The sequence below is a fragment of the Triturus cristatus genome, chromosome 5_2, assembly GCF_964204655.1.
Source record: "Triturus cristatus chromosome 5_2, aTriCri1.1, whole genome shotgun sequence".
Taxonomy (NCBI): domain Eukaryota; kingdom Metazoa; phylum Chordata; class Amphibia; order Caudata; family Salamandridae; genus Triturus; species Triturus cristatus.
Window position 1 is genome coordinate 217,264,075 of NC_140588.1, and position 14,780 is coordinate 217,278,854.

At 44.0% G+C, this 14,780-nt stretch overlaps 1 protein-coding gene across 1 annotated transcript in view; it reads left to right on the forward strand.

The window, feature by feature from the left end:
- Positions 1-14,780, forward strand: part of TMEM170B (transmembrane protein 170B) — a 169,186-nt gene that overhangs the window by 140,493 nt on the left and 13,913 nt on the right. Inside the window, exon 2 of the mRNA XM_085606999.1 lies at positions 1,859-2,029. Coding sequence (XP_085463125.1) covers positions 1,859-2,029 — 171 coding nt within the window. The remainder of the gene's footprint in view (positions 1-1,858; positions 2,030-14,780) is intronic.

The following is a 14,780-nucleotide window of genomic DNA, read 5'->3' on the forward strand; positions in this document are numbered from 1 at the left end:
TTTCAAGATGGAGTCACGCACGTTGCGTCAATTACGTCATGAAACTCCGTTACCAAACAAAGGAATCAGCCGTTGTCAGTTACAGCTGGAAGTGCCGTTTAGTTGACAGACTTCAACTGTCAATTTCAACCGTCAACAAGCTTCACTCGAACGCTAGAATAAACAAACATTGGATGCACAATGCAGTCTCAAATTAGTAAACTGGCAAGGTACAGCAACACAAATGAACGTAGTAACTTGCCTTGTAGAATAAGGTAATCCTCGTAGAATTTCAGCAAATGTAGAATTCTTGTAAGTCCGACGTGGGCCCAAAACTTCCCAAATTGAAGAAAACGCTCGTCGCCAAATTGTAGTAGCGAGGAAGTTGAAATAACAAGGTGAAATACCATAAATAAATTAATAGTAGTATATTTATTATAATACCAATAATAAGGCCCACAGCGGACGGCAGGAAGCATGTGCTGACGCATCGACAGCTGACGAAGGAATGCCAGGCATTTCATGACGTCAACTATATAGCATGCCAGAATTCTATCACAACGTCACAACGATACAGATAGGCTGCAGCAACACAGTGCAACCACACTTGGCATCAGAATAACTTTATACATAATGACGGAGTACAACAGTTACCTACATTTGATTTTTTTTTCTTCTATTTGTTATTTTTTTGTATTTTAGATTATTAGGGGAGGATAGGAGCATATTTTTAATAAAGAAAAGGGATGTGTAGTAATGTGCCTTTAATAGTTGATAGAGTTTAGAATGCTTTCTTTATTCTGTATTCTGGTGATGTGCATATAGAATTCTGTGAAGACACTGGGCAGCAACGGACCTGCTTACACCTCATCATCTATACTGACAGAGGTTGTCAATAAACTACTTGAATTACTTCTATTTGTGATCTCCATCATTACAGAGGCAGGACGAGATGTTGCCTAGCGACCAGAACTGTCTATTTTAGAACCGTAGACAAGGACTCCAATCACGGCCTGGCTCAACATTCTGTGATTCTGAGCAAACCAGCTAACTTACTCGTGCTAAATAAAGACTTATCTGATTCTCATGTAAAGCGCCCCTGGGTCAATTCACGCTTTAAGGACCGTCACATACAAGAAAAGGGGGTTATTTCTAAAAATAATCTTCTGACATGGATGCAACTGTCATATTTCACTCACAATAAAGTGTCACTCATAAGCCTTGAAATGCCATACATAAACGCACGACACACATGGGAATGCCACACATAAGCAAACTGAAACCTTAGGAGCTATGTAAATGGAGGAGGAAAGCCGAAATAAGTTGTCACAGGCGAAGGGGTCACAGAGGAAGGGGAAAAGCAGAAGTGAGATGCAACAGATGGAGTGGATAACAGAGACAAGGAGCAACAGCTTTAGGATATATGCCACAGACAGCAAAAAACAAGGGGCGGCGATGCAGGTGGGAGAAGAAATGAGGGTTGCGAGGAAAGGGGGTTCGCATAGTAAAGTGGAATAGAGGCCTATTTACTACTAGTTGGACGCAATAGAAAACATTTGTAATGTGGTAGCAATGGCAAGGGATCGCAGAGGTAGGATGGAGGAACAACGCCGAATTAAGATTTAGGTGCTATCGACTGGACACAGTAAAAACCATTTGTAACTTACTAGCTGGGATTTCTAGGAGCACTACTTCCACAAATTGCAAAAACACTGATGTGTATGAAAAGAGTAGGAAGGACAGGGGCATTATAAATTAAATAAAGCTTGTCGAACAGTTAAACACATTTTCACTTGAAGTAACCGGTCACTTCATGTTTTTGTATAGTGGCTGAAAATGCGCAATCTAATATTTTGTTTCCTATCTGCTTCCTTTACAGAGATGTGGTACTGGGTGTTCCTGTGGGCGCTGTTCTCTTCTCTTTTTGTCCATGGAGCAGCTGGCGTGTTAATGTTTGTGATGCTACAGCGGCATAAACATGGCAGATTAATATCTGTCATTTTGGTCAGTGTTGGATTTCTGGCATCAGTGACTGGGGCAATGATCACAAGTAAGTTTTTTGCTATATATTTTATCTATGTATGTATATGATAATTCTACAGCACAACCTAGCTACAAATCAGCAGAGAGCTGTACATGGTGAAAGACCGCTATAACGTCACTTAGTAATAGGAGAGGAAGCTGGGTTGTGGACGATTAATACATTGGGATGTAGTGTTCTTTAACGAGGTGAAATCTTCACCTCTTTCCTAAATTGGAGCGGTGTTGGGATGTCTTAATGAATACATGGTTGTTGGTCCAGATCCTGGGTGTATAGATGCTGTCTTGTTTTTAGTTTTTTTCAACATCTTAGGCTGCATTCTGACCGTGTCCTGGATGCAGATGTACCGAGAACCATTTAAGTTTCATTTTTCTGCCATATTTTAAAAAATGTCATTAACGTCAGCCCCGGCCCGTTCAGGTAAGAGCGGTGGGGGGGATTTCGACAGATGACGACGAGGGAAAATTAGTTATTTATTTAATTTTCCCTTGTGGTAGTCTGTTGAATCCCCCCAACCCGGCCCCACCGCTCCTACTTGCTGGGGCCGCAGCTGATTGACGTTAAAAACATTCTGTTAAAAGCTCTTGTTTGTATACACTTAAAGCTGTACTGTCCATATAAGAAGGGTCTTCGAGCTTCCAGGGTCCACTGAAGTACGCACTGCGGAACCAGACATACCACTGCAGGGTAAGAAAGATGGTCACAAAATACCACCAGCCCAGTACTGGGACAGATGTGGCTCTGGCCTTTGCTGCTGCTACTTCTGAATCCTCTCCATGACACTCCATAGCATTGCCATGGTAACCTCCTGCAGTACAATAACTGGCGATAAGGTAGTCTCAGACTCTACCACTTTTGTGACATCGCAGCTTCCTGGATCACCGCAAGCCCGGTGCAAGCAGCACAGCTAAACAAGACCCCGTCTTTTCCCTTTAACAGCCGTATGAAATGAAGATGCTGCAGCAGTCTGCAAGTTTACATAGGGCCCACCAGCAAATGTTCTTCTGCATGTTCAGCACCGTCTTTTCACCGTCAGCCTGCTTTCCAGAGTGAAAGCTATGAACAACTTCTTCAGCAACTGTATAAAGGCAAACGAAATTGAAAGATGATGCCATAAATATAAGAATGTTGCTTCACGAAGTTGAGGAGAGGTCATAAAATCTGCCTGTCGCAACCAAACATAGGAAAAAATTTTGATTTTGCAAATGATGTGACTGCTTCATGTCCTTTTTGATCCTCGGATAACACAGAGAAAGAAAGATTAGTAATATGGTGGACCTGCAAGGATCCATTGAACCTTTAACGATCATCTGTAAAAAATCGTTAGCACTTGTGCAGTGTCAATGCCAAAGAGAAAGGATTGACTGAGATAATTCTATCCTGATTAGTCCTCAAAATGAATCGGCTTAGCCTGAGAGAAGAGTAAATGCCTTTGATGAACATATGGAAACAGGCTAGATCCCTATAATCTTCAAGAGTCAACAAACTATATGTGGAAGAAGTCTTTCTAGTGGGAACAGTGAAGGAAGAATCCACTGACAAAGTGAAACATAAGATCACTATACATAATACTACACAAGAATGTCAGACACAGGTCCACCTGTGGAAATTATAGTGGCAAGACAACAAACAAGAAATACTACCATGTCAAAATGCAGGTTCTGGGCAAGCATTAAACAAAATATCTTTTAAAGGTGTGATGATCCATTGACGAATACTTGCTGTCAGGAAGATCAGAGTGTCAGGAGATCTTTTGGAGTACCTCTGGAGTACGTTAGCGGGTAACGTATAAGTAATCTCCCTGATGATTTGTGATACACCGAACAGACAGAAGCCGTCTAAATGCTGAGCAACGATACAATGAATAGTGGTAATTGCCTCCTTGAAATTAGCTCCACTGTCAATGATTTTTGCAGCTGAACAATTCAGAGCCCTTTCTATTCCCATGAAAAACACTGAAGCAAAAGTCAAGTGTTTGTCTTTTCAGTTTTCACACAGAGATAAAGCTGATACAATATGGAGCCGACATCATTGCGTGTGCGATCGAAGACATTCTGGCTGAATAGCAGCCGTTTTTCAGTAAAGAGTGTGAAGAACAAGAAGGTAAATACTACACATCACCCTGTTGGTACAGACTGTGGCCCCATGATACTGACGTATCCCCTGAAGGGTCCAACACCATAGTCTTCAAAAAGTGGAAGAGAAGTCAAGATAAGAATTAACTTTATCTCCTCCAAAAACCCTCCCTTTCTCCTCCCACCTCACCCACACACCCCCAATGGGACTCTGCTGATGCAAGCAGCTAGGTTTTGTATGCTTTGTTGCTTTCTTTTTGATAACACAAGCTGTTCACTCATAGTCGACCACCCAGGCTTTCTATTTGTGAGCAACAAAATCCTATTTTTTTTTTATTGTTGATGAACATTTTATTTATTTTAGTAATTTTCCTTAAAATAACACAAATATACAGATTTTACCAATGCATCTTATATTGTTTCGAAACATTAAATGAAAATACATTTATAGTCGGGTTAAATATCATTAGAAACATTACAGCTTCAATTAACAATAACTGACCCAGACCAAGACTTAACTTCAAACACGTTCTGAGTAGGTTGTTTGTTGTTTCACGATTGTGGACTTTACATTTAAATGATGGCCTCAAACTTGAAGCCTTGGTACATCAACCATCAATTAATCTAACAATAGATGTTTAATTTTAAAGTTAGCCCCTAGCAAGCCAGTGGATTTTCCATCTTAAAACAACACATTGATCATAAAATCAGGGACACACAACCCTGGATTGACTCTCACTAAAAACTGAAGGAGTTCACAGGTATGAATTTCAAAATAGGCATGATGTTTATCAGCACTATAGACACGCTAGATAGTATGTTTGTATGTATGAATGAATGTATGTGCTATTTGTATCACCCAAAGCTAGCTAAAAGGCAGTGGTGCATTGTACAGGATGCAGTCAACTAGTGTATCTATGCTGGGAATGCTAAGTTCTGGGAGGGAACCCAGTGCAGTCTTTTTTAAAGCGGTGTTTCCTCAACTCTGTCCTAAAATGAAGAACTTGAATATCCAATATCGTCCATCACAGAAGAGGCTCAAAATAACAACTGGATGAGCAGCAAAGAATTTGACTTTCTTAAGAAAATCCCCAAATACGCCTGATAATCTCAGGGTGCGGATCATTACGCAAGCCCATTGCTCAGTATATTGTGTATTATCTAAAACCTCTAGCACAAGAAACTAAATCATACAAAGAGATTCTATGGATCTCATCACCAAATACGAGGGCATACGGAAAATGTCTATGGATTCGTAGAAACTGTAGCCGGAAGGAGGATTACTTTTCTAATGGTGAAATTCTGTTCAGCAAACTTATCAACTGTGGTTATCCAAAGAAACTGGTGAAGAACTCTCTAAAAAGACCATGGTTTACGCCAAGATTGAGCCTGCTAGTACTCGGAACTAAAAATTAGAACTTTCCCTTTACACGTCAGCTGACCTTCTCGACTGTTGCTTATAAAATAAAGAAGATTAACAAAAACAACTGGATAATTCTGGCACCATTTGAGGTTCCCAATCCCTTGTTTTGATTCAAGCAAGGAAAAAAGCTACAGCAGCATTTGGTTAAAGCTGCCTGATAAACGGAACAAAAAAAATTATCTGGGTTACTCAAACTACCCTCAGTCATCACAAATGGGCAGCATGCACATCCTATAATTTCACCTCCAATTCCTAAGAGGTGAATGTAAATGGAGCCAAACATATACAGCACAAATTTTCCAATTGCACCACAAAAAATGTTGTTTACTGTATTTTATGTCCTTGTGGTAACCTTTAGATAAGACAAACAATCCCACTAGTAAAGAATACAATCTTGCAACACTGGTCAACACTTCCCAGTTGTTCCGGGAAATTCAGTTATGTCTGCTCGCAGTCATATACAGCATGCCAGCAGTTCGATGCAGAGGGTGAAAAGGAGCGGCGACAAGGTGCACCCCTGCCTAGTGCCATGCTCCAAACAGAACCCTGCCGACACCACCCTGTTAACCATAACTGCCGCTGTGGGTGCCTCGTACAGCAGCACCACCTATTTGCACCACGTCAAGCCAGTTATGTGGTCGTCTCAAGTTTTGTCTTGTTTCCCTTCGAGGCATGAAGCCTGTTTGATCATTACTTATTAAAGTGGCGATTACCCTCATAAGGCGATTCACCACCATTTTGGCCTCCAATCTAACCTATGTTGAGGAGGGAAATGTGCCTATAGAAGCTACAGACATTCCGCGGCTTGCCCAGTTTTGGTAGTACTCCCCAGAGATCACTGCCCTCTACCCACAGGAAGGGCTTCCCCCTCTGGCCCGCAAGGCTTCCACCATGGATGGTTTGGTACTCCTTTCAGCCAGTCCACTCCTTGGGGTTGCTTTCCCCACTCTGGGACCACAACCAGCTGGGTCCGCAAGGGGACCAGGCAAAGTACACAGTGTGTCTCAGGTGGGGTGCGGGTCCCCATGCCGGATGCCCGACCTACCCGTTTCCAGCAGGCCAGCCACCAAGGCAAGAGCTCTTGGGCCCCCCTCCTGTGCTCCTAGCATTGCGACAATTAGAGGGATCCCCGAAAGATCAGCCAACTTCCCCTTGCTGCTGTAAGTGAGCCTGGGACCAAGGGATCTGTCGCGGCCCTGGCCCTTTCACTCGGTGTGGCCAAGAAACCACCCTGTTCTGTGGTTAAGTGCAATCATCCGAAGCTTCACGGGGCCAGGAAGCGAGGGTCCCACTCACCTCTCCTTCTGTGCCAGGTCAGCCCATCTGACCCTGTGCCTGGTGTCTAGGCTCATGACGGCAGGATTATGCAATATGTTGGAGAAGGCAGCAGGAGCAAGATCACCTCACGTTCTCCATGTTGGGTGGCTTGGCCAAGCCCCTCTCATTTCTCTCTCTTGCCATAAGGCATACTCACGCTTCTTCCTTGATGTGGCCTGCAACTAGAACCATTGGTCCCTCAAAATAACAAACACATTGGATGAAAGAAGAGACTACTTGGCCTAAACCTTTTTGTTTTCATCTTGTATCCTTTTGAGCTAAGTGTGAAATGACTTGCCTCACTGGAAGCTACAGTACTGAGGGGTTTTTCCCTAAGCCTTTTTATTCCAGCTACAAACCAAGAATACCTACCAATTTATGTGCATTATGAGAGCAAGCTGTAAGAGACCAGGCTGATTGTTTGTGCCCTGGTGATCTGTTCTTTGCATTGAAATTTGACAGGGAGTTTTTACTAGCTATGTAGTATTTCCCTTGTCAGACCTTGAAGTGAGGTGATGATGCCACCTTGTGTCTAGTATAAACAGATATTGTTGCAGGGATTCTGCTCGGAAACAGTACTATGCCTGAGACCATCAGTATGTAGGGACTGTGTGACCATACCACATCAGTACCTATGGGCCCAAATCCCACTAGCTAATAGTGCCTTACCTGCCTGCCACCCAAATCCCACTAGCTAATAGCGCCTTACCTCCCCCCTAACCTTTCCGTAGAGAGAAGTTATTTGGTAACCCAGAACAGAACACTCTAGCCTACACCCTGCCCGGGATCGAGGTAGCAGGTCATCATCTTTCGTTCTCTCACTCATACATGTCCACAATAAACAAAAAAGAGACACGAAGAAAGCTCACAATATTTATTAAAGCTATTCTGCTCTATTATGTACCAACTGCACTGCAATTAGAAAGCATAGGCAGGTCAACAATGTGATTTGCATTCTACGGAGACTATATACAATAAAAAGCCCTGTCATATTAGCTGACAGATTTGCCTAAGCCTACCCTCACTATGGGAAACTGATATATTGTAGATCTCTGGGATTAGTGGCGAACCCAATACCTGGCATACATAGATAGCTTTTCTACATCTATGCTGGCACAACTCTCTCCTGTCAGGACTTTTGCTCTACGAGTATGTCTTCGCTCTGTGTGTTCTCAAAACGAAAAGTCCCGGGAAATCTGATTAATTTATGTGTTCAAAACAGCAGCTAGATTTCTCTGTTATGTCTGGGTGCTAGTGTGCGACCACAGAGAATAATAAGTAACTATGTTGTTTGACCTTGCATGAGATGTTCAAAAGTAAATCCCAGCAGAAGAACAAATATGAAAACATGTGCAGCCTATTTGCAGAATAAATAATGTGACACAAAAACAAGTGTGATATTTTGTAACGTGTACAGAGCAAAAGCGGCCTACTACGTGCACAATTAGACTAACATAGGGAAAACAACAATTGGCTCCATAGGGAACACCCGACAATGTAGGGTTAGATATTGGTATTTACCATCAGTTGGTTATTTCCTTGAGAGGCCGAAACCACCAGTCATGTCAAAATTCCAATACTGGGATTTCAGCAGTGCTTATTATGGCGATACCTATAATTATGTTTCAAGTACTTTTTATTAAGTCCCGAAAGAAATATAATTTGCATAAGAACTTGGACAACAAAGTACATTGTAATAGATCACAGGCCTGATATTGTGCCAATGAGTTTTACATTAGCAGGTGACTTGGCCAGTTGCAGGGACGTCAAGTGAACATTCTTTATATCAAAACGATGAGCTACACAAATGGAATAAGGCTGAGAAATAAATGAATACATGGTCCCAGCGATTGATCTCTTGCTACACATGAGGTATTCTTTGCCACTGACTGCTTACTGCATCATTTTTTTAAACATTTTTATTGAGATTCCGGATTTAGCGAACAGCGCAATTGTGCAGTAAAAAAACTTTTCAGCAGCACACTAAAGTGATCACAGCTTTGGTAAACTTTCAAATTGATTGTTTTCAATTTCTAAAATATCTATCATCAGACGAAGGCTGTTAAATGAACTGTAGATACCGTGGCTGCCTGTGCCATATTTGTACATCACATGATTGTTTACTGTGGAGATCACCTGGGGCATAGCAAATACGTAGCCTAATTAATCATCTACATCTGAAATTATTTGCTTCACAGTGACGTGTACTTTCTATGCCAGCTATGGGTTTCGACAAAAACCTCTTTTAACACGTTTACCCATCTCACAGCTTTGCGTATACATGATGCAAAATACCCCTGCTCACCTGGGCTCCTGCAAAGTGGTTGGGACTAGATAGCAGTATGCAAGGTTAAGAGAATTGGAGTAACACTTAGTTTGAAGTTTGCAATCCTGCTTCTCAAAAGGCCACGATTAAATACCTCACAGAACTTAATCTATTTTAAAGAAAAAATCTTCAAATTCCACCTTCACTGAAATATCTATCTACCCATAACTTCAAGCCAAAGGGTGAAATAATTAATTCAGTTAACAGAGCTGGAAGACCGTTTTTCTTTGATTCATTCGACATCGTCAGTCATGTTACAGCTAAAAAAAAAATGAATTTCTGTTTTTGCAAAAGTATTTTCTGTTTAGACTAAACATTTATGCCAAGGCTAGGAAGCAGCATTTGAAAAAGTATGCAAGTGTTCCTAAGTACCGGAATAAAATTGAGCAGCCCTTGTGGGTGAGACCCGTTGCCCAGCGGTGCTATATGGAGCATTGCTCATTTTGCTGCACGGTGTGTATGTGTGGTTCAAAACAGAAAAACGGGTGGGTAGTGTAGCATGAATCCTTCTTTCAAACAAACATTCTGCTCATTTCTAGAGATTTAACTTCTTCACGATTCATTGCAAGTCCTCCTATTGAAAACATGGGCTTAATTTGAATGCTTTCTTTAGGGTATGTATATAATCCATTTAACATGCTATTTTACTCTTGTGGACTGGGACATAATGAGCATCTGCCTGATGCACCTGAGCGCCGAAGTACTGCATGCATCTATGCACACATCTCCATGAACCTTTTGTGCTCGCCAGTCTCTCATCAATGTAAACTGAGCCAACTTGGTAAGGTTTGCTTGCGCGGTGCGTAACACTAGACGTGGTACTGTGCCTTTAATGTTAACCCTTCACAAGCCCTGTCATTAGTAAGGGTGGGCGGAGCAGCAGGCGTAGTGCCTCTACGCTAGTTCCACGGAGCTGGAAAAAATTCTGTGGAACTCCGCTCTGCTCCCTTCCCCCTCCCAAAGTAATTATAATGTAAAAAAGTTACTTACCTGCCGTGGCTGCCTCCTCCTCGCCATGGCCGCTCTCCTTCCTCGTCCCTACGTTGTACGTCTTGCGCGCGATATATATACGTGGGATACCTGCAACGTTTGGTTGGAGCATTGTCTGCCGCACGTCGCCCCCCCCCCCCCGGTGCTATCAATCTCCACAAGGAGGTAACTGGCGCATGGGGAGAGAGGAGGCAATATCGAATTACCTGATAAGGGAGACTGGAAGTGATTTATACCCCACAAGCAACAGCGAGGGTGTGGGGGAAGCTGCCAACTTGGTTTGGGACATCACATGGTGTTTTGAGAGGCCCCGTTACTGAATGGGCTCTCATAGAGGATTCCAATACCCATAATGCAGCGGCTTGGTGGGTGGAGCGCAAGCTGCCTAGTAGTCACTAAAGGCGGAGGAGGGGCAAGAAGTCACCTGATGGGAAGTGGTCACAGCAAACATCTACAAATTAACTGACCCCCAGAAAAATGAAGAGCCATAGAAATAGGCACTGATGAAGCTATTTGAAAGCAGAAACGCGTCTGCCGAGCTTTTCTTTGGACTTTGCACGCAGAGCGCTATAAGATTAATAAATTCATTTCCAGTGTATCCCGGAGCTGTGTCGCACTCTGTTCTCACCTGAAGGGAGCCTGGTTTCTGTGTTTAGCCAGCTTGCAGGTGCTGGCCAGTGACACTCCCTCTCGTTCTGGAGCTGCGTGGGATACCTGCAACGTTTGGTTGGAGCATATATATATATATATATATATATATATTCACTGAAATAAACATAGGTTTCAGGCACGTTATAGATTGAAATTAGCATTTAAAAAACCTTAGAAATTCACTGAAAAAACCATAGGTTTCAGGGGCGTTATAGTTAGTTGGACATTTCACTCGTACAAAACCAGTGAAATTCCCCTGTTATAGTTAGTTCAGCTAACTATAACTCGCACCCCCCGCAATGCACTGCTAATGACGTCACATATTACATCACTCATGACATGGTCAGTGACATCACTGATGACATCACTGATGACATCATCCATGTGATAATTTGACGCATCTTCTCACACCCTAATATAACCTTTGATACACCCACTCTAAATTACAGACTGCCATCCTCAAAACCATAGACACTCCAACAGCAAGAACTACATACACACTCACTGATTCTTAGGTTTACACACACATCCACTCACTCACCCATACAGTCACTCATACTTATGGTCACTCAGTATAGGACTATCATATGCACTCATGCTCCTATATAGACACTCACACACCACCACTCATCCATAGAGGTTCACCTAGTCAGTCATGCAAATAATTAATCACACTGCCATTTACTCACCTATACAGTTATGCACACACCAGCTCAATCACTCATAGAAATACTAGCACATTCTTACGCTCTTATACAATCACTGATACAAGCACACACTCATCCATACAGTCACTCTCACAGTCACACACTTATAGCCATTTATATACTCCAACACACATATATACTGCCTTTCACATATGTAGTTACTCACACATGTACCACTGAGATATGCATTCACTCACTAACACACCCATACACACACACACACACACTCACCCACCCATACAGTCCATCACATATGCACTCTTGAAACCATGCACCCAGTGAATCACCCACTCACATATCTATGCACAGAGTCACACACACCCCACCCACATAAACACTCAGGCACCCATACAGATACTCAGACAACCAATCAATAACCCATATAGACACTCATGTAGCTATTCACAAACCCATGTAGCCGCTTACACACCAACAGACAAACGGATACAGACATTCACACAGTTTAGTCACTAACCCATGCATTCAGTAAGATACGTTTAAAAACTCACTTATAGAGTTAGTCACGCACACACTAAATCATCCATTCAGACACTTATACACCCACTCATTCTTCAATACGCCTTTCCCTATATATATTAAACATATTTAAACTTTACAGAAACACACAATCACTGGATGATGTCATGAGTGATGTCATGAGTGATGTCATTTGAGATGTCATCAGTGATGTCATCAGTGATGTCACTGGCCATGTCATGAGTTATGTAATATGTGACGTCATCAGCAGTGCATTGCGGGGGCGCGAGTTATAGTTAGCTGAACTAACTATAACTGGGGAATTTCAATGGTTTTGTACGAGTGAAATGTCCAACTAACTATAACGCCCCTGAAACCTATGTTTTTTTCAGTGAATTTCTAAGGTTTTTTAAATGCTAATTTCTAACTATACCGTGCCAAAAAACTATGTTTTTTTCAGTGAATTTCAAAGGTTTTTCAAATGCTAATTTCTAACTATAACGTGCCTGAAACCTATGGTTTTTTCAGTGAATTTCAAAGGTTTTTCAAATGCTAATTTCTAACTATAATGTGCCTGAAACTTATGGTTTTTTCAGAGAATTTCAAAGTTTTTTCAAATGCTAGTTTTTTACCTATGCCTACAGAGGTAGGACATGTGAAGAAAGAAGAAAAAACACACAGAAAGAAGCAAAAGAAATGCAGAAAGAAGCAACAGAAGTCCACAAAGACAAAAAAAAGTGCAGGAAGAAGCATGGCATGTGCAGAAAGAACCAACAGAGGAGCAGAAAGAGGCCTTGTTGCTAAATCATCCTGTGCCCACAACTTTTTCAGACGGGTACCGGTGGTAACTGACTGACTAACCAGGCCTAGAGCCAGTGCTATACTAAAAGACATTTATAATACAGTGAAAACACCAACATACACTAGGGAACACTATGCGTTGGGGTACCCCTGTGATTAGCAAGACCTCCTCTGTAAGGCCCTAGTACATAATAGGGCAGGGGGATTAAAACTACCTCTTAAAACGCACTATGGGGCGCGTTTGCACAGTGGTGAAGGGAGGGGGGAGCCTGTGGTGACATGTGTGCAAACACGCCCTGTGGCCGTTTTAAGTTGGGAGATTAAGTCCCCTTGAATCCTGACGGTCCCTGGGGTCCAACTAGCCCACCAGGTACCTCCAGTAAGCACCACAGAGCTACATTGTAGAGAGGTGTAAAAAGGGGCGTGGCCTGGATCTCCTCTCTGCATCGCAGCTCCCTGGCGCATACTGGAGGTTCCTGGTGGGCTAGTTGGCCCCCAGGGACCCCCAGTGTTCTAGGGGAAATAGTTCCCCATCTTCCAACGCGCCAGGGGGTGTTGTTTGCAGAGTGCTGCAGGGAGGGGGCGGGGCCTCCAGCATGATGCCGTCTTTTTTTTCCTTTTGATTTTTAGAAGGGGGCTGTGTGGCCCCTCTTAATTTTCCTTTTTTCTGGCCCTGGGGACCCCATCCCCAGGGCCTGACCCCTATTTTTACTTTTTTTAATGAAAAAAATGGTAAGAGGGGACACGTGGCCCACCTTCCTGAGGCCGATTTCTGCCCCAGGGACCTCATCCCCCGGGGCATGGCTATATATATATATATATATATAGTTTTTTTAGAAAGGAGGAGGGCAGCGTGGTCCCCCTTCTGAGGCCTCTGTTAGCCCCGGGGATCCCATCCCCGGGGCTCTGCCTCCTTTTTTTCTTTAAATTTTATTGGGGAGGGGGGTAGTGTGGTCCCCCTCCCAGGCAACTCCTGGCCCCAGGGACCACATCCCCTTGGCCTAGCCTTTCCGTTGGGGACCATGGGGGGGTCCCCAATTCCCCCACGGTCACGCCGGCTCCCCGCCTCCTGTGGGAGCCGGCATTGCTTTTCTACACGGGGAGCAGCTGACACGCAGCTCCCCGTGTGGAAAAGCAATCTGGTTTGGTTTTTGGAAGTGTGCAGGTTCCCTGCTCTCTTTTTTCACAACCAAACCAGAGTTTGCTATGACAGGGCGGGAGCCGCGAGGCTCCCGCTCTGCCATAGCAAACTGCAGTGTCCCGAGGGTGGGCACCCCGGGACATTGCAGGAGCCGGCCCTGGGTGGTGGCGGTCCCCAGGGCCATAACTGGCTCCAGGAGGGGGGGGCATGCGGCCCCCCTCCGAACATTGGCAAAGCCCTGGGTCCTCGAGGCTCGGGGGTCCATTACGGACCCCCGCATTTAAATATTAGTGCCCCGGGGAGGTGGCAGTCCCCGGGGCGTGGCCCCCCCCCCCACAGGTATATTTACCACAAAAAAAAGAAGTGGCGGTCCCCGGGGCTGCGGGGGGGGGGGGAAATGTGCCTCCCTGCGATTATAATTAATGAAAGCCCCCAGGGAATGGCGGTCCCCAGGGCTGCGGGGGGCCGTGTGCCCCCGCAAATATTTCTGCAAAGCCCCGGGGGGTGGCGGTCCCCAGGGCAGTGTGGGGGGGTTTGGGGGCCCCCACACATTTTTTTACTGCCCCCGGGACCTGGCTCACCCGGGGGCTTAAATTAAATGAAGCGCGGGAGCCCGCGTTTAGTTTTTTTTTAATTTTCTCGGCCAGATTCGCACACCCAGCGCGAATTCGGCAGATTTGTTTAAAACATTTTTAGTGTTTTTTGGGCCCTGAGCAGGCCTAGGGGATCAGGATGTTTCTACCCTGCCCCCTTTTCTTGTTTTGCGCGTTTGTTTTACTGTTTTCTTGTGCCTCGGTTCTACTGAGGCACAAGATGGCTGCCAATACTTCCTGGTTTGAAGTGTTGACACCC